The following is a 20,546-nucleotide window of genomic DNA, read 5'->3' on the forward strand; positions in this document are numbered from 1 at the left end:
TCCCCTTCCTAATTTCAGTGTCCTTGATTGTTCTCTTTGATTCTGATTCCTTCTCATTTCAGATCACCTTAGGTTAAGATCAAAGCTTTTCAATGTCCTCCTTGTCTTAATCTATATCACACCAACACCTTGCTTCTGTCCCTTGAAATGTCTATTCCCTACTACGTGCACAGATAGACATCCTTTCTGCTTTTCTTATCATTTAAATTTGAAGATTCATTAGGATCAGAAACTCCTCAACAGGGTCAGGAGAACACTTAGCAACTCAAATCTTGGCCACCACACGACATATATCTCCCAAATGCTATGCCTGTAAGGTGTGACCAGGAAAGATAACAGTATTATGTACAAGAGCTCTGACCAGAGTTAAAAACAGTAATCAGGACATGAGCTGAGGAAACTCTACTCCACCTGAGCATTTCATTAGGACTGCTGAGTGCCAATGGGACCCTAGTCTTCATCTGGAGCCCCAGCCTGCCCAAAGCCACTTGGGGCAGAGTCCTGCTTACCCATCTTTCACTAGATGAAAAAGTTCAGAAATCAGTATTTTGTTTCAACAAAATAAATTTCTGGTCTTCTTTCTAACAGTTCTTTTCGTTTTCTTCCAATAGCTTATATTTTCAAAGTAACAAAAATTGATTTGACTCCACAGTTAATGCTTCCTCCCAAGTTGTGCTTCAGGTGTGATCAGAGAAGGACAGAGAAATAATAATTACCAAAACTGAGATAGAAAATAAGTGCCAGAAGTTGTTTAAGCTGAATGAATGGCTAGGCAGAGCAGCTTACAGAATTGGGAATGTTTAGGAACAGCCTACAGTGTAGAATGTGAAAGAGGTGAAACTCAGAAATAACACTAGGTATTAGTTCTGAGAGACTGGAAGGGTGGCTAAATGCATGAAGAAGAAAATAGGAAAAGAATGCATAGAGGATGACTGAGTAATTTTTCTACTGTATGAACAGCTGAAGATCTATGAAGTGCAAGGGAGATGGGCTGCAGCTTGGACAGGAGACTCATCTGAAGTGAGTCTGCAAGACCACAAACCTACAGTAACTGCATTTGTGATCATAGCTCACACTGCCCAGAAATGAGGAGCAGAGGCAGAAAACAGTGTCCACAGAAAGCTGGGGAGGACAGAGGAGGGAGAAGAAGGATCCAAAGCCTGTTGTGAATGCTGGAGAGTGCCTGAGTTCAGGCAGAGTCAGCAGCGCCTACAGCATCTGGCTGACTCTGAAGTTCTGCACCCAGCACTGGATTAAGGAGATGGGCATATGAAAACTTGACAACAGCAGCCTGTCTGTTCTGTAAGCAGGAACCTAGGCTTTCTAAACTTTTAAAGGAACATTTAGTGTTTCTAAATCCTCCTGACTCCCACAGGAAAGGCCCTGTGTCAAAGCTGAGTATTACAGTTTGATCTGCATCACTAATGTATGAGTAAGTTCTGCTTATCACCTGTTAATTTATTCATTCTTTCTATGTTCGGAAACTACTTCCATGGTAGGTTTATCTGTAATAGCAAAAGACCAAAGGAATTGTAGTCCTGTAAACTGTTACTTCTTTAATCAGCTAGATTATATTCAACTAGATATGCATTATCTTAAAGAGAGAATTGATATGCTAAAAGGTGATAAACAAACTACCTTTTTGTAGTGGAAAGGGAATTAAAATGCAATGCACAATATTTATATTTCCATAATGTGTAAAACTGGAAGAAACTGGAAGTTCTTGGAAGAAAACATTAACCAGGCAGCTTGAGTAAGAAAAAAATCATCCAAAGTGTGATACATAGATGACAGAAAACACTATTTTATTTTCTCTTTTGTTTCTATTAATAATAGCAGTAAGAAGTGATAAAAATCTGTTAGAAAATCTAAAAATCAAGCTAAGTCAAACCATGACAGAAAGGTAAGTTATTCAGTAAGCTAGTCATACTTCATATAGAAAGACAATATTGATTTTTATGAAAAAGTTGAAATGAGAAGATCTAAAGCATCCTTTTGTCAGACAGGCTTTGGGGGCTAGCTACCACATTCAGAAACAAAAACTGCAATTCTAAAAAGAAAATATATAAATAACTAAACAGAATAACCATGATATATTTATCTCAGTAATAAAACTTCTTTCATAGGAATGACAAAAAAAAAGAACATTTATGGTGGGCAGAATGATCCATTGGAATAAGATAATAGATGCAAATTTTGATCTAACTTCTGGTTTTTTCCATGGCAAAATCAATGAACTATGGTGTATAGTAGATTAGTTAATTATGTAAGATATCAAACCCCATAAAGGATGTAAGATTTGATTTTACAAATCGGCTCTGCCTGTGAGAAGTTTCACAACAGCAAGTACTAGTGATTAAAATGTCAGCATGAGGAACTGCTGCAGAATCTACCAATCTGATAATAGAATGTAACAATTACATGCTTGGAAAGTCCACATAATAACAAATACAAATTTCAAATTATTTAAAAGAGTGGCTTAAACTGAAAATTTAAAAAGAAGCACTAAGTTCCAGGAAGGTGGTCTCCACACGGGGCCCTTTTTTAATCAGTATGTACTCTGCAGCTGCCTTTGCAGCAGGTTTACCACTCTGCCAATCACAGAACCTGTGTTTGGGGACTGTGTCAGTTTTTCTATGCCTGGCTTTTGCAAAAATTGCACACATTCTGAACATGATGCATTTGCAATTTCTTAAAATACTCTTCAGTTATTTGCATTCTTCAATTACCAGCCAGCCAGCCAAATCCCAACAAGACTTGACAGTTTCAATGACAGCAGTTTCTTCTCACTTTCTATGGCATAACATAAACCACTGCAGAATTCCTGGAGGCGTTACTTTACCTCTTAAAGTGCCACTTACTTTCAATATAAAATTCCAGCCCTTTCTTCCTGTTAAGTCTTGTATTACTATTTGCAAGTGTGCAAGGAATGTGATGCATCACCCAGTGGTGATAGCTCAAAAGTGAACTTTGCATTGACAGTTTAGGTTTATTTGTTAATCAGTGTCTTCTTTAAAAGATAAAGTGACATTATGTGTATTTCATATTTACCAAAATGAAGACTGTTGGAAAATAGTGGCGATGGAAAATTTTGGGGGCCCTGAATTTGGAAATTTTCCTACTGTAACTTTTTTTTTTTTTTTTTTGCATTCTTCTCCCATTTAGCATCTCCTTCCTTTTGCTTTCATTCAGCTAGCATTCTGCTTGCCACAACACAGCTCATCCCTTTTTGTTATTATCATGGCTGTTTTTTGCACACTTCAGACTTCTGATATTTTCTCAAAAACCTTTCTTTGAAACACTGCAGCCCCTGAAGAAACTTCTTTAAAAATTCCAAAGCAGGTACATGACTACTGCTTTCAAGATGGGGACTGCTACAAAGCACGCTCAGAGTGCAAACATCTGCCAGCCTCTCTGAAGCAAAGAACCGAGTCATAGACAGTAAGTTCAGCTTCTCATCTCAACTTCTCACCACAGACATCCCCTAACACATTTGCATATTCACTCAGTAAAGGGTAGTTAGAGTTTAACTTTGGGGACACTGGACAAACTTTGAGAATTCTCATCTTGCTGATCAGCTGCTGATCAGCTGATCTTTCTTCTCTCTAAGTTAGCATGCAGTGCTGCAGGAGAGAGTAGATTTCTGCTCACTGTAAAAATCACACTATGAGTAATTTCCCTTGAAAAACATAAGACAATGATGTAAATGTTATAAAATGTTTCAGAATCACCCTGCCAAACTTCTTTGGGATCTTCCAGCCCTGCTTTAATATACAAAGGTCTTGAGCTGTGCACAAAAACAGCACGTGGGGTACTCATGTGCCTTCACCATTCCACATTTAATAACTCCCACCATTAAGCAATGTTATCCCAGATTTTCTGAAACTGTATTGATTTTTTGGCTTCTCAGAATTTTCCCAGCTGTGAAACTTCTGTAAAATTACTATCGTCACCCCCATCTAGCTTTGTTTTCTTACTTGCATTCTATCTATTCAATGGAAAAGACCTTTAAACCAGAGCCTGGGGGTGAGAAGTAGAGGCATCCTAGCAGAGGGTACATCTGTCCAGTTGAGATAAATATGTGGACTGTCTTCAGGTGAGTTGTGGCTCTGCCCCAACACCAAATCATATGTAAATGGATTTAGATTTCCATGTCCACAAGCTTAGAGAAGTTGAAATATCTCAGCTATAGTATAGGATGAGGTGCAGTTACATGAACTTCAGCTTAATTCAGAAATTAAGCCATTTCTACAGTTCTGAAGATTATACTTAAAGCATCAGGAATTTAAGAAACAAAACAAACCCAACCCAACTTTTGACAGCCTTTTTTTTCTAAAATTGCATCTCATCCTTACAATAGACATTCTTCTTTAGTTTTGTCTGAGAGTTTAATCTAATAATGATTTATTTCCACCTAATATTTATGTTTCTGGTTAAAAGGAGAATAATTTTCAAGACATCAGTGTTCAGCTTTGCACCTACTTCCCCTGGCTTGAACAAACATACCACGTTTATATGTTAGAGAAGACAGATATTTTGGTCACTTGTGTGAGCAGTACATGCAGCTATGCAGAGTGGGAAAATTTTAGCTTTCCATCTTGAGAACATTTAGAGGCACAAAGCTGTCATTTTGAAGGGGAGCTCAAATGAAGATGAAAGGTGCAGTTTATCCTATAACTGAATAGGATCCACAAATGTATGGATGCTTATGATAGAACACTCAAGCCAATAACAAATTAAAGTAACTATTAAAATATAATTTTGAGGAAGAATTTTACTCTTACAGAGACAAGACAATCAAATCTTTTAATTCAATGGAAGAATCACACTTTTGATTCTGTATCATAATTTCTTCCACAGCACTTGCATTTCATACATGTGCAGCTCAGTGTTGTAGTTTTTTCCTGACCTGGGATCAGACACAGATGATTACAGCAAGAATAATTCTTCATCACGTTGTGCTTGGCACAAAGAACACAGGCTGAAATCCAGAAAAGTGGAGATAGAGATGGTGCAAAGTGCAGATTTTGGAGCAATAGCCTTGTCCTGCCACCCTTTTCTGGTTATCTATCCCAAAAGAAAGGGGGATTTACATACCACATAATCTCCATATGTATTTGGGGGTTTCCATGATGCAATTCAGGGTGAGATTTTCTACCCATATGCACATCTGTTATCTCCGATCCCTGAGCCAGCATAAGACTACAAATGTAAGAGGTCTGTAACTCAGATATCTGAGGGTGTAAGCAAGGACTGGCACACACAGTCCTTGAAACACCCTGCTTTTCATGAATAAATATCATTAAATAAAAAGGCAAGCCGGAGGAGAAGGCAAAGTGATATTTCTTTTACAGTAAATTAACATTTTTCATAAAGTTACAAACATACGTAGTCTTTTTGATTTATGCTGTGAATATGAAAAAAATACAATTTAAGCAGGTCTTCAAAAGATCAGTGTACTGTTCTTATAAATGCAAACAACATATGGTTGAGCCTGCTTGTGTTAATTGGAGATAAAAGAAAGGAAAAAAAAGGTGACATCTTTTGAAAGAGCCTCCCATTAGGGCAATGGCAGCTGCCTTTACAAGGTGTGATGTCGAAGTCTGGCTTAGCTCAATCAGCAGCACAGGTGCAGTCCCACTGAAACTGCTAAGGGTGCTGCAGCAAGAGTCAGGGAAGTAAACCACAGTGCCAACAAAATACCAGCAGCAACAACAGAGCAATTCTTTCATCAAGCAACAGAAATCAGACCAGTTGATCATAATTGTTACTGTATTTTTAAACTCAAGTCTCTAAATCAGAAGATTACTCAGCTGAAGGCGCAGTATAATGAGAATATATGCTGTCTTTTTCCACAAGCATTGGAAGTGCTATGATCTAAGAGTGACAACTCCAGCATCTGGGAGCGCTTAAAGCAATTCATAGTTTTGCTCCAGTCATGTGGCTCTAGACAAAGAGTGAACCAAAATCAAATTGGTTCAGAGGAAGTCCCGATGTTGAATAGGACTCAATAAATTGAGCAAGGAGACTTTGATTTATTTGCCTTTATTAATTATAAATGAATTCTATTCTTTTTTCTCTTGCAAATGCTTGGCTGCTATTTTTGTGTAAACATTCATGACTATGTTAATTGCATTGTATCTTTTTATAGTAATTTTATAGATTTTATTGCTCTACTTTAGATGTCCTAAATATTTGATTTATATAATATACTTTTTCAACAGGCATTTTCATAAGCATTATCTTCCAGATGTACTTTGTATAGTTTCAAAAGAAATGCATACCACATTCCAGAAGTACTGTTGCCAAAGAATCTAATTTAAATGTGGAAATACTTTATAATATGCAGATCTACTTTCTGCTTTGCATATTTCACATTTTAACAACAGCATGAAACTGCAAGAGTAGCTAGAATTAATTACATGCAAGCTATTCTTACTGAATTTAAAAAAAAAAAATTAATAAATTCCATATTTCCCACAGTTGTTCTACAAGCTGGTACTGAATAAAACTCCTAATCTGACTGTATAGAATCAAAATGAAACTTTACATACAACTTCAAAACCCTCAGGTCTATATGTGTGTGTGTCAAGGAAGGGATGGGTACCCAAGATTCTATATGTAACCAGCTGGGAAATGAGTCAAAAAACTAAGTTAGAAAAGAAATCTCTGAGCTGTTGCAATAAGCTGCCTGAATCAGTCTAAGTCAGCATTTTGCACCTACAGGTACCTCATATGTGTGTGTGCATACTTGTATACAGGACAGTGTTTTCATCTTCAGTGCTCCACTGTTTACCAGCCCCTCAAGTGAGGGGGGAATGAGCAGATATTGGTATGCAGCTGGTATGTTCATCTGTTGGCTTGCTGGTTTTAAATTTTGACCTTCCATTTCAGTTCTCAGCCGTGCATCACCACTCTGCAGTCAAAAGCTTGCTGCTAGAACTGAGTGCCCAGAAGACCAAGTTACCTATGCAGCAAATGCAAACAGTTCTGAGGGACATCCCCTGTGCTGTGGCTCAGGAGGGAGGCTTGTATCCACTGAAGAATGGTGTGCTTCTGGTTTGGGGTGGGGAGCAGCAGGACATGGGCAGCCAAAGGAGGAGCAAAGGCAGTTTCACACAACACGTGCACTGAATGGCCACCACTCTTGTTGGAGGTTAGGAGATAAAATATCCTGATTCACAGGCTTTACAATAAACTCCATCTTCTGTGTAAGTCCTTTTTTGCACACTGTTTTCTCCAAAATTTGACGTGACATATGTATTGACATCCCTATGGCAGATTATACAAAAGCAGCCAACGCATAATTCTATTTTTGGTTAATACCACTTTCCTAAGCAAGGGATCCATGCTACAGAACTTGACATTAGATGACTTCTTGATATGTGAAGAAACAGTTTTTCTGAAATACTTTGATTACATCCAATCTGTCCATGAATAATTCAGTAAAGTAACTTTCACTTTTTACTTTTTTCATACATAAGGTCTGAGATGAGCTGAAAAAAAAAAAACAGGGCCAAATTTATTGAGGGATTTATTCCTGTTGTTCGGACAGCTGCCTTTAAAAATCCTATCTGGACTCTGAAACTAAAGTGCTAAGCACTAAAGCCATATCAGCTGCTGTTTTCCCACCCCACTAGGAAAGAATTTCCTTCTTCTCTGTAAGCACTAATCATCCCTCCATCTTGCACACCACACTAGGTGTAGGATCTTTGTCTTCACCTTAGGTGGGCCACTCTTTTCCAGTCCCTCATAGGAACTTGCTTCCCACCTCTTTTTTAACTTCACTTTGGCTTTTCACTTTCCTTCTCCTTACACTCCCTGCCCCTAATCCCAAAACCTTGAAGCCAAACAAGTTGGAGAGTCATCTCACACTGTGACAGAGACCTTTTTTTCAGGTCTACCTTATTTTATAAGACCACAGGGGTGGCACTACTCTTAGTATAATATCAGGAGTTAGAATATTAATTTAGGAGTAGTTTTAGACATCTGGATTGGGGTTCCATACAGACTAGACTAGGTAGCTGCTTCATCTTCCCACAGTGTTCGCAGCTCCAACACCAACACACCTCTTGGTGTATTAGCTTAATTCCCTGAAGCTTTTTCCTCTGCTACAGAATGTGGTGCTCTACAGGAAGCTGTAAAATGTCTCACAAATTGGCTGGGGTAAATCAGTGCCAGGATGGCTCCCTGCCCTCGCTGTCTAGTCGTGCTGAGAGCCCCGTGCTAACCTGTCACTGCTGCTCTCTGGTGTTGCAGTGCTGTAACACTGGGGTTGCATGCATGCACCAGCTATTTTGGAGGTATCTGTGTGTTTCTATCATATTTTGCATTTCCTGGATTAAGTCATTCCTGCCTATCTATCTACTTTAATTGGTGCCTAATTAGCACCAGTACTGAGCCTTCCCCATGTGACCCTCTCGATCTTTACATGTCTAAATCTGTCCAGTCCATCATATGCTGTTACTCTGTCAACTGTCTAAATAAATGTAGCTTTTAATGGGTCTGTTGTGTGAAAAGTCATGTTTACACACTGAAACTTCTGCCTTTCTATTAGCAGTTTCTGCAGACAAATGCATGAATTAGACTGCTATTTGAAAATCAATACAAAGACGACACAAAGACAAAGGGAACACATTTTGGGTGTTCTGAGTGGATATTTATGAGGGGAAAGGATTGATCATGAAGACTATATGTTATAGAACAGCCTGTTTTCTATCTAGCTTTGACTGCCCCTTCTTAATGATACGCATGCTGACTAAAAAGGAAAGCAATCTGCCTGAATTGTCTTGTTGCCCATTTTCTGAGAAAATTAATCAAACAAACAAAAACAATGATATCAGGACTTACTTAAGATGGCCCTGTAAGTAGCACAGTGATGGAGACAGCCAGCTATGCTAAGGGATTAATACAAATTCCTTGCGACAAATCCATCATACTCCAAGTGATATTGATAGAACATGCTAAGGTAATTCCAAGTACCATTTCAATTACAAATTATAAATTTATCTTCTGCAGTGACCTGCTCCATCAGAATGTCACTAAATTTTATCAATCTGGTCCACAAGCTCATTTCCCTGTCTTCTGATATTTAATGTCATATTTTTCATAGGCATATATATTCCTGAACCTTCCACAAAGGACAGGATTGAATACCACTAGCACAGAGCTGCAATTCCAGTTCAACCAAGGCAGATTAAACTTGAAAGAATTCTATATGAATTAAATGAAAGAGTATGGTGCATCCTTATTTCGTTTTCATCAAATTATCAACTGGTGCTTGCATACTTGCCATCAATTACTCTGTAATACTCTGAACCCTTTCTGAATTGCAGAGTGCTGGAGGAATTGAAATCTGAAATCTCTCATGGGTGCTTCCCAGATGACATTACATTATGTCATTCTCTTATACCAGTGAGTCCTTCACTGGTGAAGCCTTATATCTAGATTTCTTCTATCCTTACTGTCTTGTGAAAACTAGGCCCTGTCTGTGTCTTATTCCTTTCTATTTATTTATACCTTTGCCAACTGCCAACTCTGAAATATAACAGCTGAGAAATTTTGATTACTTCAAGAATTTACTTAGAAATCCAATAGGTAACCCATCCTGATCTGGCCAAATGAGTCTCTCTGCAAAGAACTGCCAGACTCACCACCTCCTTGTACTCTTTATCTCTCTCGCTGAACTTGTTTCTGAATCCTTGCATTTATAATTATGATTCAGTACAGGAATATCTAGCACAGTTCGAATGTGGACTCACTTGGAAATTTTAAGCAGCTGTGCTCTCTGTTCCTTTGTACAGAGGAGCATCCTCTTCCAGCCCTGGGGTAAGTGCCTCTGCCCTCACTATGTCCTCCTTGCTGCAACTGCTGCAGCCAGGAGGGGGATTCAGTCTGAGCAAAAGCTGGACCTAGTCTGGATGAGGTCATGGAAGAAAACAGATTTGGACAAAGATCTTGGAGCTGAGACCAGATCTAGAAGGGTGAGGAAAAACAGCAACACAAGGTCAGGGCAAGCAGAGATGAGGACTGCTGCAGTCAATTCCACTCTGAAAATGATTGATTCTGTGTCTGCTAGCCCCAGAGCAGTCCTACATGATGTCAGGTGCATTACTTGAACTACAGGTGGCCACCGAGTGCTCTTTTTACACTTGGTGTTAGCTTTGAGAGCCTGGGGTCTGATATGTAGTGGTTAGCATTCACAGCTACATCTGAAGTCAAAGGGAGCTGTGCTTCAAAAGCACTGTCATGCTAACTATTTCACCAAGGCAAACCCCAGTCATCTCAAGGCTGGCAAAAAAAAAAAAATTAAGAGGCATATTTATCTTTAATCTCTCTGTCTCGTTTCCCAATAAGTAAAATGTTGATATTTCCTACATCTCATGAACGTAATTCATAAACATTCATTGTATGCTCAAGGTAGTGTAACAATAAATGCTGTAGAAAAGCCTGCTACGATGTCAATAATTCCACATTACAAGCAGGATTAAACAGCTTTAAACAAAGCCTGAGAACATATGCTGAACAAAGAGATTAAACATAAACTGAAAGGCTGCACAGTGTCTGTCCCATGCACTCCACAAGGCAGTGGTCCTCTGAGCAAAACAGTAACATCACACAATTAAAGGCTAAATTTTAAGTCATTACAATAAGTCATTGTAAGTCTACAAGTCAAAACAAGCTTGTCTGAAAACTCTTACCTTTGGCCTACCTTTAAGTGTCAATACTTGGCTTTTAGATCATAATATTCTTTCATGTGCGGCTTATGTTTTGAATTCTTTGGGGGTTTTTGTGTGAACAGAACATAATAATTTAAAGATATATATATATATATAAATTGCTTTACACCATGCATGAAAAATCATACGTTTTTTAAGTGGATGAATGATAAGGGAAAAATAAAAATAGGAAAACAGTTTCATTGTATCAAGCTATAGCACAAAGTAAATTTTATTTATTTTCTTGCACATTGTCCTAGCTAGGATTTGCAATAATAGGTGTGTGATAGTTCACATATATGAAAGTAAATAATTTTACAGCTAGTTTACATGTTTAAGCATATGTTTCAACAACAGATATTTCTGTTTCTTCTTCCTCCCAAGAGATGGATCTTTTTATCTGTTGATGCTTAGAAATATGGCAAGAACTCCCAACAATACAGCCATCCCACTTAAATTTTGCTCCATTGATTGGTCTTTTTTTTTTTTTTTTTATCTCTGCATAGAGATCAAAGCCATTCTTTGTAACCAGAAAAATAAAGATTTATTGATTCACCTCACAGGTGTTGTCTGTCTTCTCATCAAAGCATCCATTTTTCTCATTCAGTGTTAGAGCTTATCTGTTTCTCATGTGCAAAAGAAACTAGCACTATTAACCAAATCTGCAATGTCGTCATCCAAGCAAGACAGTAGATACTGAAGTATTCAAAAGAATATAAAACATTAAAACATTCATGAAAGCAGAATATGGTAAATAGGCCCCCCCAGTACTTCCTAAGTGTTTCAAAAAATATTCATAAGATTTAAGAAGTTACAGTTTAACCATGCAATTAGAGTTATGACTTTATCTGGTGAAAGGTGTTGGCTATTTTTGTTTTAAGGGAACTGGAGCCCTAAAGGTTTAGTCCAGAGTGGGCTTATTTTTTTGGATCCTGTTTCTCTTTTTCAGAAATGATATGTCATACCTCACTTGCTACACGTTTCATATAAGACTGTGGAGCATCTGTGCACTGATGTCATAGAGCTGTGTACTAAAACAAGGAGATTCCTCTCCAAACTAAGGTCTGTTTTTTCAGACAATATGAGAGTATTTTTTATCGAGGAATGCAATGGGAATGGTTCTTCATTGTAAGACTCTGTCTTGGTCCTCTTATCCACACCAGCAAGATTAATTTCCATATTTTACCCTTTGCTGCTGGTTGCTAACAAAAAAATCAAAGTCAGTAGCATAGGCAGCATTTACCCAAGCCTTTCAGGGCAAGTGGGAAAAAATCTGAATGCAGTCTCCTGAGCAAAATTTCCAGCTGTAAGTATGAAAAGATTAAGAGTCAGGTCTCCTGAACCAGAATACTTCTCTTTTTTTAAGCCTTAAAAGGAAAAGTGTGATTGCTTTTTATTTTCTTACATGGTGAGTTACACTTGGCTTCTGAGTTCCAATTTTTCTTACAAACCACAGCAGATAGAATTTTTCTGTTTCTTCAAAATGAAGAGTCTCGTATGATGCCATGAACAGGATCTTAGGAAACCCCTGATTCCAGTCAGGTCCATAAAAAAAAATGGTGAACCAACATTACCACCCCAAGATCTCCTCCCTCCACTGCTGTGCTGGCAACACAGGCGCATGGGGAATGAAATATATTTCTACATCAGACAATGCCCAAGAACATTAATAGCTTCAAATAAGCCATCAGGACACATTGGGGACATATGTTGCTTAAAAAGGATGAAACTACTACACAGCTCAGCGCTGACTGAATGCCATTCACCTGCCAGTGGCTGTCTAAGAAAAATAGCATGATTGAGTAATCAGAGACTGCATCATAAGCTATATGTACAACGGGGTCAAATTAAGGTTCTGTGTGCAATCTTAATTTTGTAATTTCTGTACTTGTCTAACGCCTTGTCCCCAGCAGACAACAGCTCTGCTTTAATCACGCCAGCAAGGCTGCAAGGAGAAGAGCGGTCCCTTCCGTCCCCCACAAACGAAGTTACACGATGCTAAGGCAGCGGACCGCGTTAGACTAAGGCAGCGGACCTTCCCGCGCGGTGTCCGGGCCCGGCGGGCCGGGGCAGGTGCGCGGTGCCGGCGGGGCCGGGCGGCGGCGGCGCCCGCAGGGGTCGCTGACGCGGAGACGGCGGGCGCATGGCGGGACCGGAGGCCGGGGCGGGGGGGGGCGGCGGGGCCGGGCAGCGCGCATAAGTCGGCCGCGAGTTGCAGGCGGCTGAGCGCTGGCTGTAACTTGACACCGGGGCGAGAGGCCGAGCGGAGAGAGGGAGCGAGGGCGGAGGAGAAGGAGAGGAGCGGAGCCGAGCCGAGCCGAGCCCCAGGGAGCGGAATGGTGACCACCTCCTTTCCTTCCCCTTAGCGGCGCTCCGTGGCAGCAGCCGTCGCCGTAGGAGCGCCGGGGACTCGCCTGCCGCGGAGCCGGGGGCAGCCGGCGATGGGGACGGGACGGATCCCCTGAGCTCCCGGGAACTTTCCCGGCCGCGGGCAGCCGGAGCCGGGCAGGCGGATGGAGGATGCGCTTCCCCCGGCGGGCTGCGTGAGCCGGCGGCGGCGAAGGGGAGGATGAAGAAGAAGCAGCAGCACGGCGGCGGGGAGTGCCCGGCGCCCTGGCCCCCAGCGGCGGTGGCGGCGGCGGGAGGGGGCCCGGGCCAGGGCGGGGGCTTGATGAGGCGGCGGCCCCTCTCGCTGCTGCCCTTCCTCTCGCTGCGCGACTACGTCTTCTGCATGGCTACCCTGCTGCTCTTCTGTTTGGGCTCCCTCTTCTACCAGCTCAACGGGGGCCCCCCGCACTTTCTGCTGGCCCTGCGGCACTGTCTGGGTAAGGGCGGCCGGCGGCGGCGGGGACTTGTTGCGGCTCTCCCTCACCCCCCGTGGCGGCTGGGCTGGGGTCTCCCTGCGCACCGGGGACACGGCCGCGGGGCTGGGGCGGCCAGGGGCCGGGGCTGCCCGGCGGGCTGGGCAGGCGGCGCCGTGAGCGCTGACAGCGGAGCGGGACCGGCCGGGGCGCCCCCAGAGCCGGGCGTGGGGCGCGCCCCGCCACAAGTTCGTGCTGGCCAAAGCAGAGCCCCCTGGAGAATTCCTCAGCACCGGGACCGCTGTGCGCCCGCGGGCGGCCCTTTGTGTGCCCGGTGGCCGCGGCAGAGCGCGGTGTGCCGGCTCCCCCAGCCGCCAGGTCGGCCCGGAGCAGAGCGGAGCGGAGGGCAGCGCACCGGGGGAGCTCGGGCGCTGCCGCCCTGAGCTGTCAGCGCCTCCCCGTCGAGTGCTGTGCCGCGGAGAGGAGAAGCGGGGTACGGATGGCCCACAGCAGAAGATGCTGATTTAAAAAAAAAAAAAAAAAAAAAAAAAAAAAAAAAAAAAAAAAACAAAAACAACCCCAGATGCACTTTGTGAGCCAAGCATCCATCCTTGTGCGGGAGGTTGGAGTCTGGAGAGAAGGGTGTGCTTAGCAGGGTCTGTGCAGCAGCGCTCAAACACTCGAGCTCACTCTGGTGTTTTGCCAGGCTGGTTGCCTGCGTAACCCCGAAGGAGATGCCCCGGTGGAGCGGGTGTAGGCCCCTCGCTGTAGCCCGTAGTTCTCACCCTCAGGCTGACCACAATTTTTCACGTGGTTTTATTTTGTAGCCAGCGTCCACATCGCTAAATGTTACCTCCCTGCTCAGCAGAGAAGTTGTGTGGAAAAGAGTTTATTGTGAGGTCAAGTACCTTAGGCTGGCAGGACTAATTCAGGTGTTGGTAGGACAAGGGGAATGACTTGAAACTGAAAGAGGGCAGGTTTCGTTTAGCTGTTAGGAAGAAATTCTTCACTATGAGAGTGGTGAGGCACCAGAGCAGGTTGCCCAGAGAAGCTGTGGATGCCCCATCCTTGGCATTGTTCAAAGCCAGGCTGGATGGGGATTTGATCAACCTGGTCTAGTGAAAGGTGTTTCCTGCCCGTAGTGGCGAGATTGGTTTAGATTGGAAGGGACCTTAAAGACCATATAGTTCCAATCTTTGATGTGAAATAGGGAACAAAACCCGAATGTTTCTCGATATAGGAGGATTACTGCAGAATAACTTGTGGTGTGAGTTTTTACGACATTGGCTGACCTGCTTTATTTGTGTGTGAAGGTAATGCTTTGGTGGTACATGCTGCAGAGGTATAGGCCGTAAGACACAATGGTAGGTTACAAACAAAAATACAGTCAATGTATTTCAGAAAAATTAGCTGCAGATCCTTTTCTATGTGTCCATACTTCATGAATATTTTAAGAATAAAGCCCTATGTGTGTGTGTTGCTTTTCCTTATGGAAAAACTATCCCACATCTTCAGTTAACTAATGAAAGAGTATGGAGAGGCAGTAGGACAAGAGACAAACACAAGTTGCAACAAGGGAAATTCCAATGAGATATCAGGGAAAAAAAATTCCATGTGAGAGCAGTTAGGTGCTGGAACAGGCTACCCGCGGAGGTTGGGATGTCCTTGCAGATATTCAGAACTCAGCTGGACAAGCCTCTGAACAGCCTAAGTCAAATTTTCCTGTTTTGTTGAGGAAGGAGGACCAGAAGAACTGAAGTCACTTCTAGATAATGTTATTCTGTGATTCTGCTGTAAAAAGTCAGTGAAAATTCAAGTGAAAACAGGAGAAGAAAAGTGCTTTGGATATTACTTCACGAACACAACAGCAATTTTGCCTTGATTTTTAATGACTTTTTTTCCCTTTAATATTATAATTAGGAAGAAATTCCTCCACTGAAGAGGAAACTGACAAATTTTCTGCCATAGAATCACAGAATTGCTAGGGTTGGAAGGCATCTCTGGAGATCATCTCGTCTACCTCCCATCCCAAGGCAGGGTCACCTAGAGCAGGTCAACACAGGAACATATCCAGGTGGGTTTTGAATGTCTCCAGACAAGGAGACTCCACAGTCTCCATGGGCAGCCTGTTCCAGTGTTCTGCCACTTCTTGTGTTTTAGTTTATGACCATTGCTTCTCATCCTGTCCTGGGCATCATGGAAAAGATGATGCCACCATCCTCTTGGCACCCACCCTTGAGGTATTTATATGCATTGATGAGGTCCTCGCTCAGTCTTCTCTTTTCTGGACTAAAGAGGCACAGCTCACACTGGTAGAAGATTTTGTTTGCCATTGATTGGTACTTTAATGGGATTAAATACAATCTCTGGTTTCAGACAAAAGGTTTTTGTCAATTTTTAAAATTTTTGTCTTTAGGGATAAACGTTGCTTAGGTTGGGTGAAAATAGACTGCAAGAAATGCAGGGTTACTCTGCTTCTCACTTTGTGGCCACACTTTTTGACTGCTTTTGTAGAATGGGGGAAATCAAACTAGGATCTACTACCCTAACCGCTCTAGCCAGTAGTTGCATGTCTGCTGGAATATCTTCTGAGGCCTGCAGATGAAAGGCTTGGAAACCACTGCATCTTGGAGAATAGGTCATAATAATTTTTGTGAGGTGCTCAGCAAGTGCAGAAAAGCCTTTTTTGTGTGTGTCTGAACGTGATGAGCCCCTGGGGATGAAGTGCAGTCTTACTGAAAATGTTTTGGGGTTCTTTTGAAGTGTGGGATTCTTGCAGGAGAAAGAAGACAGATCCATTAATCTCTGCTAATGAACTTCTGCACTTGTTACATGAATTAGTGCAGGAATTTCCTTTCTGTGCCTGAGTGGCCTGTTAAGGAGGGATGTTATGGATGTTAAGGAGATACATCCTTGGCTAACATCCTGCACGAGGCTAGTGGCTGAGAGGGAAGCAGAGTCCTCATGGCTGGCTGGAGTCCTGGTACCCACTAAGCAAGAGTGCTGCTGCCTCTGCAGACAAGTGGGATATACTTTGGGTACTGAGGTGTCCTTTGCATGAAACTTTTTAAGTTACTTTATACTTCCTTGGTCTGCAGTTTCATTTGGCTTGTCAAAGTTGATCCATGTGGGTGACATCACTGAACATTTAATTTCTAAATTTTTTAGAGTGGTGCGTACTCCTTGAGGTATCCAGCTGGGAAGGCTTTCAAATTAGGAACAATATTTTTTTTTTTTAACTAGAAGGCTTATTTTCTTCCAGGGAGCTAACAGAACTGCTTGGAGAAATAGGTATTGGGCATCCCATCCTGCTAACTGCCAAAGCCATACATGTAAATGTGTGTCTTCTACAGCAGTGGGAAGTTTCATGGTGTTAAAAAAAACACCCATCTTTTTTCCCTCTGGAGCCGCAGATTCAGTGTACAAGCAACTCTTCGCTTGTAGTCCTTCCAACCCACAATTTACGGTGCTAAAATTCACATCTCCAAACAAAAATGAGCACCAGGTTAGTTTGTAAACCATGTTTGCTGTGTGAATTTTGCAGTTTCCCTCATTGTATTTAAATCTACAGAAACCGAGGAGTAGTCTAAAGGGAATATTAATTTCTCTATTTTGTGCCCTCCATAGTGTGGGAGGGATCATCTTGTCTGACTTCAGAGTTTTTGTTTGCATTTGCAAGTTTCAGTGCATTGCTCCTGTTTAGTTATATTATTGTGAGGGGAGTGCTTGGATTTTTTACCTCAGGACTTGAAAAGAAGTTCCTGAGCAACAACACCAAACTTCAGTACTGGTCTGGACAGAAATCACACCTGCATCAGGCAGGTGTGTGCATAAAGAAAGTCAAGACAGTGTGAAAAGACTTGGTTTGAAAAACTTTCATTTTTTTATTAGGCCTGCATCATATGCTGTGGAGGAGGTATACATTTATTTTCAAAGGAATGAAGTGTGAATGTTTGCTAGTTCTATTAACTTTCCTTTGGAGGTGGGGAAGATGAATGTGTTTTCAGAATATTCAGACCATTAGTAATTTTTTTTTCTCCCAGACTGGCTTCACTGGTGTCTTGTCCATATATGTCTCTTTTTGTTTGGTTGCCATACTGATTGGAGAGAATCTTGGAAAAACATTATGGCAGTTTGTAGGGTAGACAATAGCTGTATTCAGTATTTCCACTTGACATCGCCATTTCTTTTATAGCAGAGTTATTCCAAGCAAATGAGAGTAGAGTGGTAGATATGAGGCTGTGTTTTGTTATTTATCCTGTTCTGACTTCAAGCTCACAGTAATTCAGAGCACAGAAGGTCTGTGGAAAGCTGATGTTTCTGCTGTCTGTTCTGGATGTGGCTCACAGTGGCAGGGCTGAAGTTTCACACTGTAGTCATCCCATCGGGAGGGACCCTGGTTTTCAGCGTGAAATTATTGGGGAAGGCATAGACATATGTGGGTTATTTCTGAAGAATCTGTGGAAGATACTTAAAAGTGTATCTGTTGCCAGTAGGCTTAAATTTGCTGTATGGGGGTGCATACCAGCCTTGGACCAAAAATGAGCTCCAAAAAACAGGGAGGTTTAAAAACTGCCAGGCTTTCGAGTAATGAACTGCAGTACTGGGATTTGCACAAATGAGGTCTTGCTTGTTGGTTCTGCCAAGGTAATCCTGGCTCACTAATTGAAAACCAACTCCAGCAGTGGAAGGAAGTGAGAAGAGTCTTCCCTTAGATGAGTAAGACACAAATCGTAAATCTCGGACAGCCCAGTGGCTTTTGGAGAATGCACCAGGGACTCCACTCCCCTGCAACTGCAGTGGTTTTACATTGTTTTATTCTTCTCTGCTTTGACTTGTGAGATATACATGCTTCCTGTTACAGAAATGAGAATTTCTGAGGGCTGGTAGCAACCCTCTAATGGCCAATAAAAACATAAAACCTTTGTATCTTCAGTATTTGCTGTGCAAACTTGTTGTTCATGTCAATTAAAACATTTCCCCTGTTGAACTTGCCAGGAGCCTGTACAAGTACACTGGTTTGATTGCATGTGAAAGTTGCCTTTCCTGTGGTTTCCTATGCAAGGCAGAAGTCTTAAGTGTCCACTTGTATTCCTCAAACAATTTCTATGTTTCACTCCCTCTTCATGACACTGGAAGTTCTCAGGTATTTTGGCCAAGGTGGGCTTGGTAGCTTTAAAGTTGTCAGAGCAACAGTTGTGTTTATTTTGGGCACATCAGGGAATATAACCATAAAAGAAGCAAAAAGAAATCTGAGTATTTGAGGAGGTTGTTACAAAAATCTTCAAAATACTTAAAACTAAACAGCAAGTGAAACTTTTTATTTAAATCGAGTTAGTATGAATTTGCTTTATTTTGGTAGGGTGTTGTGGTTGGATTTTCTTGTTTGGTTTCGTTTTCTTTTTTTTTTCCTGACCTATCTGATTTTTTCCTGTTAACCTATTAAGAGAGGGGCAAAAAAAAAAAAAAAACTGACTATCCAAAGAAAACAATTAAAGTGTCAGTGTTTTGTATGCAAATCTTTTATAAGCTGTAGAAGGAGGGACAACAGTAGGATTTTAGGATTTTAGGGTTTTTTTGATGGGAATTGGTTGGGATTTTTATTCTGGTAATACTGCATTTATGGGTAGAATGATGTGAAGCACAAAATTCTTCAGGGCAAACTTTTCTAAAAAACAGAAGCACCTACCATGCTTTGTTTTTGCATGACAGCATGCTGCCTTTATTCGGACCAAAAGGGGTTATCTCATGCAGTTTTGTTTTACACATGAATGGAACAGGAATCCTTTACAGTTTTGGAGGCCCTTCGGGTGTGTGAGTAGGAGAAACACACTTGAGGAAAAACAGTCAGGTGTGTAGGTGAGACTGACTGTGGTGACACAATTTCCATTTCTGAGGTGCCTAAGCTTTTAAAAAGGCCTGGGTTATGTTCTTATTGGCAAATTATTTTTTTTTTTTCAATTCTCAAAAGAGACAGCTCTTCTGTACTCTAAAGCATTTTGATTTTGGTCTGACTTCTCAGAGGATTATTTAGTTGCAATACACATGGATTTAGTGGCATTTCAAAATTCTTTAACATTGTAGGGAACTGAAAGGTCAGTTTGAAATCTGCTTCCTAAAAGCCTTGAAAAGAGGTGATTTGAACCTAAATCACAAGTCTGTATGTAGCTGTGTCTTTCTTAATTAGTTTTTCTGTCCTCTTTATTTTCCTCATTTTGCTGTTGTGAAAGCCATATATATTATCTTCTAGATAAAATGTCTGGACTTCCATTTAGGTTACTAAACTCTGAAGTTATAAGTGAGCTTCTTTGGAAGACAAAAGAGGAGCCTCATCTTGAAGTAGCTTTTGTTAAAAGACTGCTCATCACTCGCAGCTTGTCTGATGACAAGATTAACAAAGCTTTACCTAATGCAAGGTGATGTCAAGAAATACTCTGCGGAGAACCAGAATGCATCTAATTTTATGACCAAGGTCATAAAATCCAAGCCTTTTCCTTTCAAAGAGACTCAGTGATACCTGGACTACATTGTGCTGGCTGGCTAAAACACTCTGTGCAGTGAAGTCATAGCAAAAAATGCTTGTGTCAATGTGTTGTGATAATATACTAGATATATTTGGAAAATCCAATAGCATTTATTCAGGAATGTATTTTCTGCTTTCAAAATCAGACTCCAGTCTGGGAATCAGGAATTGCATATTGGTGTCTGTGTACATGTTTCTTTTTCATATTGTCCACTTTGTCATTTGACAAGGGATTTAAAGGATTAATTCAGTCCCTGATGAGAGAAAATATTATTACAGCTTTTTCAAAAAATTTGTTTATTTGGTTTACTTTCAGGTTATGTGGCAGTGTGGTATATACACCTGTGTGAGAGCAAGTCTGCTGGTTAAATGGGATGTTTCACTTGAGCCTGGAGAGATGAGAGACGCTTCAGTCCTCTGCCCTGACAGACTTCAAGTGACAGTGAACAAATCATGTAGAAATTCTCTCTAACCCCCTTTTGTCCAAATGACATTGTGAAGATT

The 20,546-nt window shown here is 41.4% G+C and overlaps 1 protein-coding gene across 1 annotated transcript in view; it reads left to right on the plus strand.

The window, feature by feature from the left end:
• Positions 1 to 12,970: 12,970 nt before the first annotated feature.
• The window catches only part of UST (uronyl 2-sulfotransferase), a 153,452-nt gene continuing 145,876 nt past the window's right edge, over positions 12,971 to 20,546 (plus strand). The window contains exon 1 of the mRNA XM_041423521.1: positions 12,971 to 13,543. Within this exon, the coding sequence (XP_041279455.1) occupies positions 13,288 to 13,543 (256 nt within the window). The 5' untranslated portion in view covers positions 12,971 to 13,287. The remainder of the gene's footprint in view (positions 13,544 to 20,546) is intronic.

This window comes from Onychostruthus taczanowskii, unplaced genomic scaffold (assembly GCF_017590055.1).
Source record: "Onychostruthus taczanowskii isolate IOZ18803 unplaced genomic scaffold, ASM1759005v1 scaffold78, whole genome shotgun sequence".
Taxonomy (NCBI): domain Eukaryota; kingdom Metazoa; phylum Chordata; class Aves; order Passeriformes; family Passeridae; genus Onychostruthus; species Onychostruthus taczanowskii.